Source organism: Myripristis murdjan, chromosome 14 (genome assembly GCF_902150065.1).
Source record: "Myripristis murdjan chromosome 14, fMyrMur1.1, whole genome shotgun sequence".
NCBI classification, from domain to species: Eukaryota; Metazoa; Chordata; class Actinopteri; order Holocentriformes; family Holocentridae; genus Myripristis; species Myripristis murdjan.
The window spans coordinates 8,435,399-8,451,162 of record NC_043993.1 but is presented as its reverse complement, the minus strand read 5'-3'; the positions used below and the strand labels follow the sequence as shown (position 1 = coordinate 8,451,162).

At 42.1% G+C, this 15,764-nt stretch overlaps 1 protein-coding gene across 3 annotated transcripts in view; it reads right to left on the bottom strand.

Annotated features, from left to right (window-relative positions):
• The window catches only part of dpysl3 (dihydropyrimidinase like 3), a 52,722-nt gene that overhangs the window by 10,236 nt on the left and 26,722 nt on the right, over nucleotides 1-15,764 (bottom strand). For all 3 annotated transcript variants that reach the window (XM_030068099.1, XM_030068100.1, XM_030068101.1), the window contains exons 6-11: nucleotides 15,062-15,142; nucleotides 13,571-13,639; nucleotides 12,351-12,471; nucleotides 9,731-9,887; nucleotides 7,476-7,617; nucleotides 4,513-4,683 (exon numbers count right to left, since the gene is read on the bottom strand). In XM_030068099.1, the coding sequence (XP_029923959.1) occupies nucleotides 4,513-4,683; nucleotides 7,476-7,617; nucleotides 9,731-9,887; nucleotides 12,351-12,471; nucleotides 13,571-13,639; nucleotides 15,062-15,142 (741 nt within the window). The remainder of the gene's footprint in view (nucleotides 1-4,512; nucleotides 4,684-7,475; nucleotides 7,618-9,730; nucleotides 9,888-12,350; nucleotides 12,472-13,570; nucleotides 13,640-15,061; nucleotides 15,143-15,764) is intronic.

The window sequence follows — 15,764 nt, the reverse complement described above, 5'->3', positions numbered from 1 at the left end:
TATTGTCAAGCTTATTCTCAGCATTACTACAGAGTATAGACTCAAAACCACATAGTGTGCCGTACCATTTCTTTTGAAAAAATGGGATGGAAGTGAAGAGAACAATGACAGAGAAAGAGATGGAAGGAAGGAGGGAGGGACAAGGGTGACAGAGAGGTAGAGAAGCGATATAGAGACAGAATGAGAGATAGAGGGATGGAGAATGGATGAAGAGACGGCAGGACAGAGTGGTGGGAAGGAGCGAGGTTAGAGGGAAAGGACAGGTGTGGGCGGAGTCAGGGAAAGTGGGAAAGCAGAAGGTGCATGAGGGAGTGCACGGATGTGGAGGGGAGGAGAGAGGGTTAGTAGGCTGGGACGTGAGAGGGATGAAATGAAGGGTGAATGAATGCACAGATGGAGGGAAGAATAATGGCCGAGACCAGGGGAGATGGAGAGGTAGAGGGAGGCAACGGGAGGGAATGAGCCAGAAAGAGCCCTAGAAGGAGGGAAGAAGTGGATGACAGAGGGAAATATGGAGGAAAGGAGGGGGAAAGGAGTGAAAGGGGCAGAGGGAGTTAGATGGAGGGCCCTCTCTGCAGAGATGACTCAATGGCTCGGTGTTAATTGGCAACATGTGGCGGGAAAGAAGAAGAACAACAAACTCTTTTTTTTTCCTCCTCTTTTTCTCGTAATCCCTCCTTCTCCCATTGTTCCTCATTCATCAGCTTGTCTCTTATGCTCGTCCGTTTGGCATGTACAGCCCAGCAAAGACAAACAGCTGCCATCATCCAGCTGGGCCCTGATGACTCCATAGTGTCTCTTTCTTTCTCTCTCTACACCCCCCCATGCCCTTTTACCATTCTTGCTTGATTTATGTAATCCCTCCCATCTCTCTCTCTCTCTCTCTCTTGTTTATTCACCCTTATCCACTATTCATCCCCTTCCAATTTCCCCTTTGCCAACTTTCTTTTCTGGACATGTTCGTGATCTGCGATGGTCCCCTCCCCTCATTCCATTGTTGCTCTTTTCCTCTGCACACGGCCCTGTTTTCTGCTGCCGTCCAAATCCAGGCCAGAACAGGACATAACTAAGGGCTTACTGTCTGCCAAACATGATGTCATGACCGAGCCCTGCGTGTATGAGTATGTGTGTGCGCGCGTGTGTGTGCATGCCTGTTTGTGTCTATGCATGAGAATGTTGTCCTCATGTGCACATTATGTGTGTGTGTCAACGTATTTATGTGCTACAACACGCTGTCGGCACCAGATGTGGGCTCGCTGATAACATTATGTGAAAGTGTGATATTGCAGTCATATTTGCTATAGATGGGAAGGCATCTCCCGGCGCAGTGGGTTGGTAAACACGCCCGACCGCTCCTGTTTGGCCAGGCATCCCAGTATCCATTAAGGTAGATTTATGGCTGGGGGCCGCCATGTTCTGCTCCTCTGCTCTGCTCTGCTGTTGTTTTATCTGGACGGACTACCAGCAGGAAATGAGAGGGTGACATCATTACGTAAGGATCTCAGTGGATCCACTCCACATTTGGAGAAGGCATATTATTAGTGCAATTCTTCCTCTCTTTCCTTTCCTCCCTCTTGAGACAGAGCAGTGCCTCTAACATGTGCCTCTAACATGTCTCGGTAAAATATATGAATTGAAGTCCGAGATACGGTTGCAAGTTGGTTGAATTGACAAATAATGAACATGTTTAAAGGAATACTCCAACATTTTGGGCAAAATATCCTTTTTCCAACTTACCCAGACTGAGAAAAGATGTTCAATACTATTTTCATCTCTGTATGCCCAGTAGTTTAGTTCAAATGGTTAGCACTTTGTGTTAGCTTAGCATAAAGACTTGAAGTCTATGGGAGTCATTAGCCTAGCTTTGTCAAAGTGAAAAAAATGAATCTTACAGCAGTTCAAAAGCTGTATTATTTACACAATGTACCATTTGTATTTGAGATAGGTTTAATTTTTCACTTTCACTTCATTTTTCACTTTCACTTAATCCCATGGATTTAGACTAAGTCTTTATTCTAAACTAACATGAAATGCTACCCACATGAACCGAACTGCTGGATGTACTGAGGTGTAAATGGTATCAAACATCTTGTCTCAGTCTGGGGAAGTCAGAAAAATAGTATTCTTCCCAAAATATTGGTGTATTCCTTTAAAATGGCATACGATATGATATGCCATATGTTGTGTTGTAGATTATTATATTCCCTTATTACCCCGGCTTCTCTGTCTGCCATCCCAGTTTTACTCTTTCCTTTTCAGTTGCCGTCAGTCTTTCCATACTCCTCCGTCAGCGGTTTAATTTCGTCGCCTCACTGATGTATTTCGGTCTAAACAGGAAGTACACTAGACTGGTAAAGCCTTAATTTCCTGTGCTGACACTTCCCCTGCTGCTGGAGAGGCCTGTTTGGTCTCCTCTGCTGTCTGTGTCTTGAAGGCTTTCTCCTCATTTGCCGGGGGATTATGAGTGTATAGGCAGGAGGAGTAGAAAGGAGAGCACTTGTTGCATTTCCTCTCCAATCCTCTGCAACAACATCACATTCTGAATGTGTAAAACCATGCCATAGCCAGACTGACATGTTTCCCAATATTGCTACTGTACTAACACTTTCACTGCAGCAGCTGGTGACAAACGGAGCTTAAAATGTTCATGTTTAGGTCAGCTGGAGTGGACTTCTGATTACGACTTTGAAGAAGCCGTCACAACCTTACTGCTGAAAGATTATCTGGGCATGCCAGCATTCACAAAGTCAGCTGTGGGTGCCAGCTTTCTGTTTTCATCAAATGGAGTCTTGGCCATCCAGTGCAAATAAAAGACAGAAAGTCCAGCTAATCAAATAATCTAATTTTACATTGAGTCTTGTGATCCTCAACGAAAGGGAAAAAACTTATGCAATCGCATAACACAATTTCACTTGTTTCTAAAGCAGTTTCACTTGTCATTTGAAGCTTGAAGCATGTCAAATCACACTGGAACATGTGAAATCCTTCTTTTAGAAACTGATTTAATCACTTTTTTTTTTTTTTTTTTTTTTTTTTTTTGCTTTGCATGAATCAGACAACCAGTGGTGAAAATTACTGTCTGGCATTAGCTGTAATAAGAGGCCTACATTTGTCAGGCCTATGTAGGAAGACTGCCAAACAGCACAACATGTTCAAATTTGGCAGCAACTTAGTATGCAGTAGGCTCTGTAAAGCTGTGCATTGCACATTTGGGGATTCATATATCTAGTCAAGTGTGCAATACAGCTACCACAACAAATATAATCCCATGCATTGATTGACATAAACCCTGGTTACAATTACAAGAACATGGTGGCCGATCTGTGAGTAGGATTTGTAATGTTTTGTATGAAATGCATGATACATTAATTATAAATAATGGCCTCCCTGCTGATGAACTGCTGGTGGACTGTAAAAGGCCCTGTTGGAAAATGTATGCATCACTGACATTTATTGAATAGGTTTTGGATGGATAATCCCACATATTTTAATAATCCATATTTATGACAAATCCATACTTCTGCCATTTCTGAGGGTTTTGGATTTAGTGAGGCTCAACTTTACATTAAGAGCTGATTTGTTGGGCAAGTACAGGGTGAGTGCGGTCATATTACCAGTGAACATCCACTGGGACTTCATTTCCGTTCAGAGGAACTGAGAGCTCGCTGGAAGCTGCTCAACAATGTGCTCTCTCTCTCTCTCTCTCTCTCTCTCTCTCTCTCTCTCTCCCTCTCACTCACATATGCACACACACACATGTCCACACAAAGAGATACAGACACAGAGACACACACATACACAAACCACACAATGACAACTTACACTGATCTTACATTTATGATGAGACCACTTATAACATATTATGGCTTTTCTACCATTCTCTCTTTTTCTATATGTCATTCTCTTTTTCTCTCTGCCTCTCTTTATTTTTTTTATTTTTTATTTTTTTTTCCGCTCAGGCTTAAAACCTATTTAGCAAATCATATCTCATCTGCACAAATAAATGTATGGGGTGATAATTCCACTTGGCATACCATGGTGGAATCTGGATCTAAATGTTAACATCCTGAGACTTAACACCCCACCACCAGTCAAGAGGAAGTCTCCTCATCATCCATGTATGGCCCCACATTCAGTCACCCATACCAGTCTTGACTTCTCACTGCTTTAAATGTGGAACCTTTTATTAAAGGGATACGAAACTAAAATATGTAATTTCTGATTAAAGTTATTCTTATTGTCATAAATGAGAGTAAAAAAACCTCATGACCCTGAGAGAATCTGAGGTCGTCTCTATGCAGCGAGAGGCCTATCAATTGATTTCTTGTGAGGAAGAGAGGGATTAAAAGCGATACCATCTATTTTCTGCTTGCAGAGTAGCGTGTGAGGAAAAGACACAACATGTCAAAACACATGAGCTGGATTCAAAGCCATAATGTCACCGTTATATAGCTGGCATGTCAGTATGAGCCAACAGCTTTAGATCCTGAAGTTTGACGCATGTAAACTTACCGAGTTGTGTGTCTTGGCAGTGATGGTGTGAACAGAGTCAGAGTCCCAGATGACCAAGTCGGCATCAGAGCCCACAGCGATCCGACCCTTACGTGGGTACAGGTTCAGGATCTTAGCTGCGTTGGTGCTGGTGACGGCCACAAACATGTTCTCATCCATCTTCCCTGAAGTCTGGGCAGGGAAACAAGCAAGAAAGATCAGCAAACATATGGGAAAAGCTAAGTTTTGGGAGATTTCTAAAAATGTCACATTACACCTGGCTTAAACGCACATCTTGAACATTCATTACATCCAATTCAGCTGAAAAAAAATACACATTGTGTGCACATTGAAGAAAACATTCACCCTAGAGCATTTAAACAAACAGCTACTGGTGTTGCACCATCCTTGCATTCCCGGGTTCATTTTTCTGGTGGTATATTTTTCTTATGCCAGCAGATAATTACCAAACATACGTAAAAAGCAGCTCCAATGGAGTTTAGTGGCAGAAAATGTTTCATCTGACCTATGAAAGTCAACAGGCTGTGGTGTCTCCCAGACCCTGTTTTCACTTTTGTTTTAACATGCATTTCGGGTGATCTGACCTCAAGTGGACGGCCAAGACACATTGGCATTCACACCTGCCTTTGTCATGCATCTCCAAAGTGTCTTACCTGGCTGCTTGTGTTGGCATTCTGTTAGTGCCTACATCACTTTGTTCACTACGTCCTTGTTGGGGACGTGTCAGGATGCATTAGCGTTTACACTACAAATGAGATGTGGCCAAATGCGTCCCAGAGCTCGGCAAGTGGTTTGAGTGATCACAATGTGTTTTTGTGGTCACTTCCACTTGTATTTAGCCCTGTCCAAGCATGATCCGATCACCTGAAATGCACAAAACCAGGTGTAAAAAGCGTCTCAGAATCAAAGAGCAAGGGCTCTCAGCTTTCAACGGTACTACACAAGAATTCCATCACAGATATGGGGACGGAGCATCCTGATTTGTACAGGAGTCCAGACATCACCCACACAAGATGGAGATGTCCCACATTTTGATAAGCTGAAGCTTGAAAATTCATCTGGAAATCTGTATTATTATGTCATTTTTCCTGTGTTGACTTTGCAGTTCTGAGTAAGGGACAGAGCTGCAATCATAAATACACCCTAATGTTCACAAAGTAGTTATATTTACATGGCCATATGCCCAACCTGGATTTCTCTCCCCAAAACACAGATTGCTGCATTCATCACTTCCACTTGTAACATTTACATGTTTTAAACAAACAGGGAACAATCCATCTTGTTTGTATTCCATCCATGAGTAACCTGTGCGACAATAGCCAGGTGGTGCAGTGGTTAGCACTGTTGCCTCATAACAAGAAGGACCTGGGTTTGATTCCTGGCCAGCTGTGGTCCTTTCTGTGTGGAGTTTGCATCTTCTCCCCGTGCCTGCTTGGCTTTCTGCCGGGAGCTCTGGTTTCCTCCCACAGATCAAGCAAAATAAGTGAACTGGAGATGCTAAATTGCCCCTAGGTGTGAATATGCTTGCTTGTCTGTCTGCCGGCGATCTGTCCAGGGTGTTTCCACCGGGATAGGCTCCAGTCATCCCCGCGCCCCTTACAGATAACCAGCTTGGAAAATGAATGAATGAATGTTAATATCCAAGCTGCCTGCCAGTTGCTCAGTTTAAGCGTGGTGTCTCGCTGGATCCGTGCACTCAAGTTTATTTCCATTCACTCGTTTGCTGTGTTTGAACCGGAGACTCATCACTTTCATAGTTGTGGGCGAATGCATCTCCAGACCACCTCCAGTGGTGGTTAGAGCAGATCTTCAAGGCATTTTGAGCACATTAACATGGATTTCATGCCTTTTTTCTCTATCCAGAAAGTGTGGTATCTAGTAATGACATTTAAATAGGAGTTGCAGCGAACTTTACTGCAGAATGCACAGATATGCACGGACATATTCAGTTGAATTTTGGTGTGAGCTATGATTTTGCCTTACTCCCCAAAGGAAAATTATTCAGTTCTGCTTTTTCCAGAACATTTACATTTCAGAGGCAGCGTAGCACTGCCGCATTGTCAGGTTGCTGACAACTGTACAGCTGTCTAAAGCTACAAACCCCTTGCTGTTACACAGTGATAGTAAAAAAAAATGAAAAGAAAGAAGGGAAAAAAGGATAGAAATGTGCTGTATCTGAGGGTGAAACGAAGGTTAGATGTGGAGATAGACAGGAAGGAATAGAGCGAGACTAAGAGGGAGACAGAGTGAAAGAAAGATGGAGACAGGCAGGAACAGAGTAGGAGAGGCAGAATGTGAGGGAGGGAGAGAGAGAGAGAGAGAGAGAGAAGGCTGGGAAAGATCGGCATAGGGGAGAGAGGAAAGAAGGAAAGATAAAAGGATAGAGACAGAGAACAAGAGCCTCCTTAAAGAAACAGAAACCGCAGAGATGATACAGATTTAGATTTGGCTGCTGAAGAGTGAAACCAGACTTTGAGAAGAAAATTCAGACAGACAGAGACTTCAGATGTAACAAAACTAAACAAGGAGAAGGCTTATAAAGTTTGATTTCCTTTTGGGGAGAAGCAAGCGCTGTCAATCAAGATGACGGTAAAAGTCTGAAAATAGCATCGACTACAGTAAAAGTTCACGTATTAGCTAAGACAAACGGGTTACTGGAGGTCTAGGCAGGTAGAAGACATGGTTGTTGTGGCATACTTCAGGTGTGGCCTGTTAACAATCATTTCTGACATCACGTTTCAAAAATAGAGAATTAAAAACATCAGTGCTATGTAGGGTAAAGTCTAAAAATAGCTAGTTATCTCAGTGATATCCAATAATGATTATTTTCATGTCATGTCAGAAGTATTTTATTGGGACACTGAACTGGAATGCAATGCCTCATACATGTATGGATTTTCCATCAGCAATAATTCTTCTTTTTGGCGAAAGAAAAAGGGGAAAAAAATGTAGCCAGTCCTCACCACAGCCTTATCCCAGATTAGGGCCATCCGCTCCTCCACCCCATTAACACCCTCAGGAATCTGGGTGAAATCATCCTTGCCTATGGCCTTCTGGGCCACGCTGAAGGTACAGTGAGCGCTGCCAGTCACATTCAGGTCTCCACTGAGAGAGAGAGAGAGAGAGAGAGAGAGAGAGAGAGAGGGAGAACATTCCCATTAACTGTGAAATGAGCTCTGAAACACAGATTACATGGTCTGGACAGGAATTGTGTGAAGATTAATTTCTTCCAGGATTATGTGACAACAGCATGAACCAGACGTGCTATTTTCTCATGTTTGAAAAGAATTAGCTAACAGCTCATTTTTGTTTAGACTAAAGTTACGGTTAGGCTTAGTTCTGCACAACTTCTCTACATCCTCACTTTCTACCAGGCTATCTAAATTATCAACTACTGCTTGTCCTTTGAGTCTTTGGGTAATCTCTGTGGTGGGCAAATGCATTTCTCTTGCTTCCCATGCACAGTGCATGTCACGAGGCCCTTCCATGACATGTTGCACTTCAAAAACTCAAAATCTTACCAAGATTATTTGTCTTATCTCAAGTCAAAAATGTCTTATTACTAGTCAAAATATGTCATTACACTTAAAATAAGACATGATCACCTCAGAAGTAACTTGTTTTTAGACAGTTGTCTCTTGTTTCAAGTGAAAATTTGCTTGAAACAAGTGAAAATTTGCTTGTTTCATTGGCAAAATTTGTTTCTTGTTTCAAGTGAAAATTTGCTTGAAACAAGTGAAAATTTGCTTGTTTCATTGGCAAAATTTGTTTCTTGTTTCTAGCTAAATTTCACTTATGAGTGAATTTTCACTTTTTCCACTGGCAAATTTTGCCAATGAAGCAAGCAAATTTTCACTTGTTTCAAGTGAATTTTCACTTGAAACAAGAGACAATTGTCTAAAAACAATTTACTTCTGAGGTGATCATGTCTTATTTTAAGTGTAATGAGATATTTTGACTAGAAATAAGACATTTTGACTTGAAATAAGACAAATAATCTTGGTAAGATTTTGCGTTTTTGCAGTGTGCGAGTCCATGCAGAGCTATACTGAGACCCACTATAGCATATGTCTAATGTAGTGATAAACAATTCTGTTGCCATAAAACAATTGTCACACACAATTCAAGGCAATCCAAGAAGTTATTCATAGTGCTCCTTTGAAACGAGAAAGAATGTCTATATCAAAGCTTTAATCTTTGCTCCCCTGGAGTCAAACCTGGAAGAAAATGCTATTTCACCGTGGCAGGAGAAACACAACTGACAGAACTGGGACAACAGTAGGTGAATTATGTCTGTGCCTTGCGCCAGGATCTCCTCTTGCTGCACAAACTGGTATCGATGTTTGCTGTTTTCATCGACTGCTCTAACTCAGCGGACTAAGTCAGCCACTTGTGCAACAACTGCAGATTTATTGTAAGGATGGAGAGCCAAAACTGGCATTTGAACGGTACTGCATATATCTTCAGTAGTGCTGGATCACACAGAGCTTCGGTTTCATCGGCTCTTGTGGCCACCATGGAGCTGGTTATCAATCTCTCTTGTTTCTGTGTACATAATATTTGCAGAAAAGCTCTTGAGTATGTATACATACACTAGTAACTACTGCATAAAAAAGGTAATACTCTTGATTAATTTATTTATTGTAATTATGGGTGTCACACGGATGCATTGCCGCACAGCAGACACTGTCCTACTCATATCCAAAACGACACTGCAAAGAATAATGCCATCTCATGGACAGTATTGTTGCTGTGTCACTGAACACGGACAAGAGAACATGACCAAGCAGAACACTGGAAACATGCAATTCAAAAAGAATGCAATGTGGTGTATGTGATGTGATTTAACAACAGGAGTTCAAATAATATATACCATGATCCTATACTGATTTTGGAGCCACACAGATAGAAGTATATTTAAACTGATTTTTCATTGAGTGTCACAGATTTGAAATGAGTGGAAGCATTAGTGCTATCACTTGCTGCCAGTTTCTCTCTATACAGCGTATACTGCCTAATAGGATGATAGACAAAGAAAACTACCTGATGGATATTTAGATTTAGTTCACTGTCCATATGTGCTGTGGATGGGTATTTTGTGAGTAAGTGTGTATATAGAAGCTTTAGGCTATGCTGCAATGATATGGAACATGATATCAAATGCCTCTAATACGCCATGAGCAGCAGTCTAACCAGAAGGGGGCAGTGTGGTGAGTACCTGGCCAGCAGTGTGTTCAGATAGTCTGGGGTGGTGGGATCAGGACTGAGAGGCGGTGATGTTACAAAAGAAGCCGCCTTGGCCCAGTTCTTGCTCCAATAGTGCGTCCCGTCAGTCCCAAGGCTGGCCGTGATTGGCTCCCCAAACACAACATTCCCTGGGAACCAAATAATAGTAAATATATGGTTAACTGTCTGCTAAATTGATGCTCATTTAAATCATTTTCAGAAAAATCAAAATCATCAACATACATCAAATCATACATGCAAAGAGGTTAATTTCCCTTGAAGGGTCAGGCATTTATCTGACACAGTGTCTGCAGGGCAGTGGCCATGGGTAATGTCTGAAAAGCCAAACAAAACCCTTTTCCAGGAGGAATTTCACTTTGTCACCCATTGTGTCTCAATGTGGGACAGACCAGTCTGATTCCTATCAGTTACTGTACACTTAGTCTGTGCTGCTATCACATCTCAGTATCATATCTTTCCTGGATATCGGAGCTCAGGAGTAGAGCAAAGCAGTAATTTAAGCAGAGGCAACAGGCTACGGGCCAAACTCGCATTGGTGTACCCATATAAGCTCTTTAAGGGCGTGCACACACACACACACACACACACACACACACAGAAAAACAAGGCATGCTGAGACCAGCTCTCTGCGTGGTCAAACATCATACAGCTCCTGAGTGACATCTAACATCTAAACACACTTCTTTTTGCCCTTCCTCCCATTTTCCCGGCCATTCTTAAAAACTATATCTGTCTATCACACATACATTTTCCACTTTTTCCACCAAAAAACGTTGTGGTTCTCAAACTGGTTTGGCTCAAGATTCTTGGAGTCAAGGTACAAACTAAGGAACTGGACCACATTTCGACCGGTTTTTGGAGCGGAACCAGTGTATCATGGATGGTGGGCGTGCACAGCAGAAGTAAATACTCTGGCAGCGCATGACCACGATGTCATGGTGACCCAGCCTGCCTGCTGTCACCTGCAGCACAGAGCCTGCGCCCACATATTCTGAGCCTGACAGGATTCAGATTGAGTGTTATAAACTCTACTTTTTTTTTTCTTTTTTTTTGCTCTTTTTATGTTTTATGATATGGTTTTATTTGCAGATGTGTACACAGGCGTGGGGGAATCTCTTTTTAGTGTTGGCCAAAACATTTTTAACCGTTATTTTTAACCAGACCACAACATTTTCTTGGTAGTCGCCTCCACCTTTCCTTGTAGAATAATACACGCCCACTAAGTTCCCACTTGAGAACTAATATTTTCTGGTTCCAGCTGAAACCCAGCTTTTCTGTTCAGGAACCAATCTATATTTGCTTGCAAGGAACAGTGCAAAATTGGGTGCGCAAACCAGAATGGAACTGATTCTTTGTCGGTGGAAAAAGGGGGGTAACACAGAGTCACTCATTTCCTCTTTGCTCTTTCCTGGGACAGTGAGCAACAGCAGGGATTATATGATAACTGTAAAGACCTGCACGAAACCCTTAGAGATTGCTCTTAAAATAACTTCGTTTGTCAGTATATCTAGCAGAGCCACGGTCTGTTTACATCAGCCGTGTGGGGACAGACAGTGATATCATCTTATGAGGGCAGAAGTTCAGCGTGTATGTGCATTCCTAACATGAAAGGAATGAGACAGAGACACGGCAACCAGTGAGCTGAAGTCGAAGGGAAATGTTTTTTTAAAAAAATCTGCAGGAAAGCAAAAAGGTAACAGGATAAAAATTAAAAATACAAAAATAAAAGGCTGCCAAATTGAGGATGTCATAGATTGTATGCCCATATGCTGCTGGGTTTTAAATGATTTAGGAGTTAGTATTTTTTAAATGCCTTGTCTCTTTAATATGTTTTCCTTATCATCTACTGACTTTATTACCATAAGTAACACATAAGAGCCTAAATAAGAAACACATATAATAGATAAGGTACCATGATAAGGTGTGATTATTATTATGTAAGTTTGGGGGCATTTCTGTAGAACAACTGTGGATGTGATGTCGCTTTAACCCTTTATAGGGCACTCATTGAAATACTTTGAAATTAACAAAAAAAAACAACCCTAGACTGTTATTAGTGAACATGACATGAGGTTATTACTTTTATAAAAAAAAATTTAAATTTTTATTTTCCTATAGAACATCAAAGCCAATGAGATTGGTCAAATGCCACAATCATGTGACCTGGGATGTAGAGCGATCTTTGCTGATTGGCTGGGTGAAGACCAAATGATTACTGAACTAACTGAGACAGGGGATGGGCCTGATATGTAAAATTTTTGAAATTACCAAAAATAGTCACTTGCCCTATAAAGGGTTAAGATCCATCAACCATACACTTTGTGTTACACTACCAGCTACATCACAGAAAACTAAACTAACGCTCCACTCCCAAAAGTGAAACTGCAATCCTCTCATCTCAAGTATCACACTGCTCCAAGAGCTTACACTGCTCTCCTTTCCTTGCACTCTCCAGATTCTTTATAATATCTGCTGTTGCTGGTGACGCTCATGGTTCAGTTGGAGTCAGTGGAGAGTTTGTTTCCAATACAAACTTTTCTCATGGCGAATATAATCCCCTATATTGCCGAGGTCTTGATGCTGCTGTTTACCTTTCTTCCTGGCCTGTGAGATGATGTCGGCAGCGCTCTTGCTCATGACTCGGGTCACGTAGAGCGGACAGTTGGTCTGGCTGGCGATGGTGATGGCACGAAACACGGCCTCGGCCTCCAGCTAGGGAGGAAACGGGACAGGGTGGTTAACTTGGACATGCTTTTTACGTTACCATTTTTCTTTTTTTTTAAACTTCTTCAAAATATCTTACCCACAGTGGGTGACGTGCTTTGGGATATGAATAATTCATTTTTAACCAAAATGACATGAGGCACCATTTTCACATCACAGACAAAACTTTGGTTAGGTCAGGCACTTATTGAATTACACTGGGGTGGGTTACTTCAAATTAAACGGGATAAGCAAACAAACTAAATCATTTGAGGCCACACATTCGCTTTTACCCCAATTAGGAGAGTACAAAATGTGCAGAATACAGTCCATAATATGCAGATGCATCTTTAAACACTTTTTTGGAAACATGCATAACCATTAGAGACTGCCAGGCATTGTAATCGGATAAAATGTCAATTTCTAAGTTTCCTTGTTTGTGAAAGTCAGCTTTTGTTGTTGAACTGGAGAGCAAACAGATTAACTTGAATTTAAAAAAAAAAAAAATGTAACTGTGATGAAGTTGTCCATAGAAAGTGGAGGGTGCCTACAGCTGTGATGACTCTCTCCAACATGCGTTTGCATTTTGCGAAGTGACGCACACACATTAGGGCCTTATTGTGCTCTGGTATACAAACCCAACCTGGGTCCAATAACCAATAAATTAAAACCAACCTAGACACCAGACACTGATAAAAACACTCCTCCGCCTTGGCCCTCACTCAATTAAATTATCCTGCCACACTCTTGATACTTAGCACTCCACTTAGCTGCATGACACCATGAAACTGGGATGCAAACTAATTCAGCCCACTGTACCAAAGAGTGGAAAACGCCTGTGAGACTGACGGCAGACCAGTGGCTGAAGATGAAGTATGGCTTTCATTTCGCTGTTTGTTGAATTAAAATTAGCAGCAACAATTGGAGGAACGAGGGAATTTTCACCCCGGGTCTTTAATGGGTCTGAAACCAGATGTGTGTAACGAGAACAATGTGTGTGTGACGATCAGTCCAGGAATTTCATCATAGATATGTGTTTGTATGTGTGTGTGTGTGACTTGTATATACAGTACATATACATACAGATACATGTGCGTGGGTGTCTCACCTCCTCTGGCCGGCTCAGTACATGTCCCTCTGGTCCAGTGATACCCATCTGCAGCATGCGGGCCTGCTCCTGTTGGATACACACACACTTTGCTTAGATCGGTAGTTTTCCGAGTGGCCCTGAGGGGCTTCCAGGGGGTCTTCATCAAAATGAGGACTAGATGTCACGTAATTTAATTTGAAAGACATTCTTACAATACAAAAAAATGTGCGAGTGATAATTTCAACATTATGTTTGAATCGCACCACTCTGAATCTATTTGATAATGTTCGAGTATGACAGCTGAATAATTCCAGGACTTAACACAAACCACACCATGTTTTTATATCAAGGTTCTTGAGGGCAAAACCACTTCAAACACAGCGTAATGAAAGTCCACTAGCGGGTTCAGAACAGGAAACAGTTTGAAACCACCTGACTTAGCGCACAGATGCATGGCTACATGTATATATGCACCGACACAGACAGACACACACACCTCAGAGACATTTAGCCACGCTGACATTGAGCGCAAACGTGTGTCGAAATGACTGTGGAAAGTTGAGTTTGGTGCTCAGTGGTTTGAATATTCTTGCGCTGATGCAAAGGTTTGGTCCAAGTCCAGAATTATACTCTGTTTCTCTTCTCTGTCTGTGTGAAGAGTGTGTAGGGATGGGAGCAGAGGTTGCAGCACATCTGTGTCAGGCCACACACACACACACACACACACACACAGGCTTGTGCGCTGTTGAGGGTCTCCACACAGATCACATGCACCGTCTGCAAATTTTATCTGCGGTTTAGTCTTGCAGAAAATGAACAGAGGTGATGGATGCAAGCAGGTCAGTTCCATGTACTCTTCATCACATTCATCTTGCAAACGTATAAACAAGACCTGAACGAGACAATCTAACTTCGTCGTAAATTCAGGTCATGATAAAATCCGGCGGTTCAGATAATTTAGCTTTAAAAGATGATGAGAATCAGGCAGCCTCAGAATCCTAATTTGAGATTAGATACCGCAGAACAGCTGGGATTTCTGAGGAATAAGGCCCAACACACACGCAGACACACACACACACACACACACACACATACACACACACACACACACACACACGCAGAATCCAGTCATGGTCTGGACCTCTGACTAATACTAACCCTCTCCATCCACCAACTATTACTGTCCATTCACTTTCATTTGCCCACAGATTGGGCACAGACCTATGTATGAACTACACCCACACATTACTGTCCTACTGGAAACCCGTTCTCCTGCTCGTCAATGACAGTGTGTTTAGTCTGTGGGGAAGAGGAGGATGGATGACTGGGCGGCGGAGATGGACTGCAATAAAGCTTGACTTCAAAGCTGAAGTGTAGTGAAATAAATTACATTAAAACACGCAGGTCAGAGAGCGAGATAGGAGATGAATAATTATAGAAAGGGCAGTAAACAAGAAGTAATGGAGGGAGGAAAAGGGGTATCTGTCAGTTTATTTGTCTTTTTTTTACCTCAGCAATGATCTCTCCGTTCTCAGCATGGACCTGAGCGATGCCTCCGTTCTCCGCCAGGAAGGTGAAGATCTCATAGAGCTGAATGAGACGCACACACACACACACACAGTGAAATGACAGTGACGCCATTTTTCCACTCTAGGCTTCTTGTTTACACAGGAAACGAACGCTCCTTTTCATCCTAGAGGTCACCGTCGAGCCACGATTTAAAAGAAGCCCGCAATTTACATGAACGTCTGCCACGATACTCTGCAATTAGCGTGTGTGGTCTCGAGAACTGGTTAAACTCATGTGGGATGAGCTGCTGTTATACTCTCGCTCCACCGCAGCGCCTGAAGGAGCTGCATGACATCAGATTTTCAAACGGCACCATGTCGGTTGCATCATGCGCTCCCTTCATGTGACAGAGTTACAGGTTACAGGCGGAAGAGAAGAATCAAAACTCCCCTTTTGTTAATGTAGCGTTTTGACGTATGTTATGTTTTAATGCCCGGATCTGCTGCTCTTTCATTCAAGCCTTAGCTGTTTTCAAGAATGTAGTCGTCTTTTAAAAAATTTCGAAGTTTACCCACATTCCCATTACACATCATAATATGCTCTATTGTGCTATTGTAAGTTACATTAAAATATGATATTTCAAGAGGAAAAACATCTAATTGAAGCCTCTCTAAAAAAAAAAAAAAAAAGATCATTAACTCAC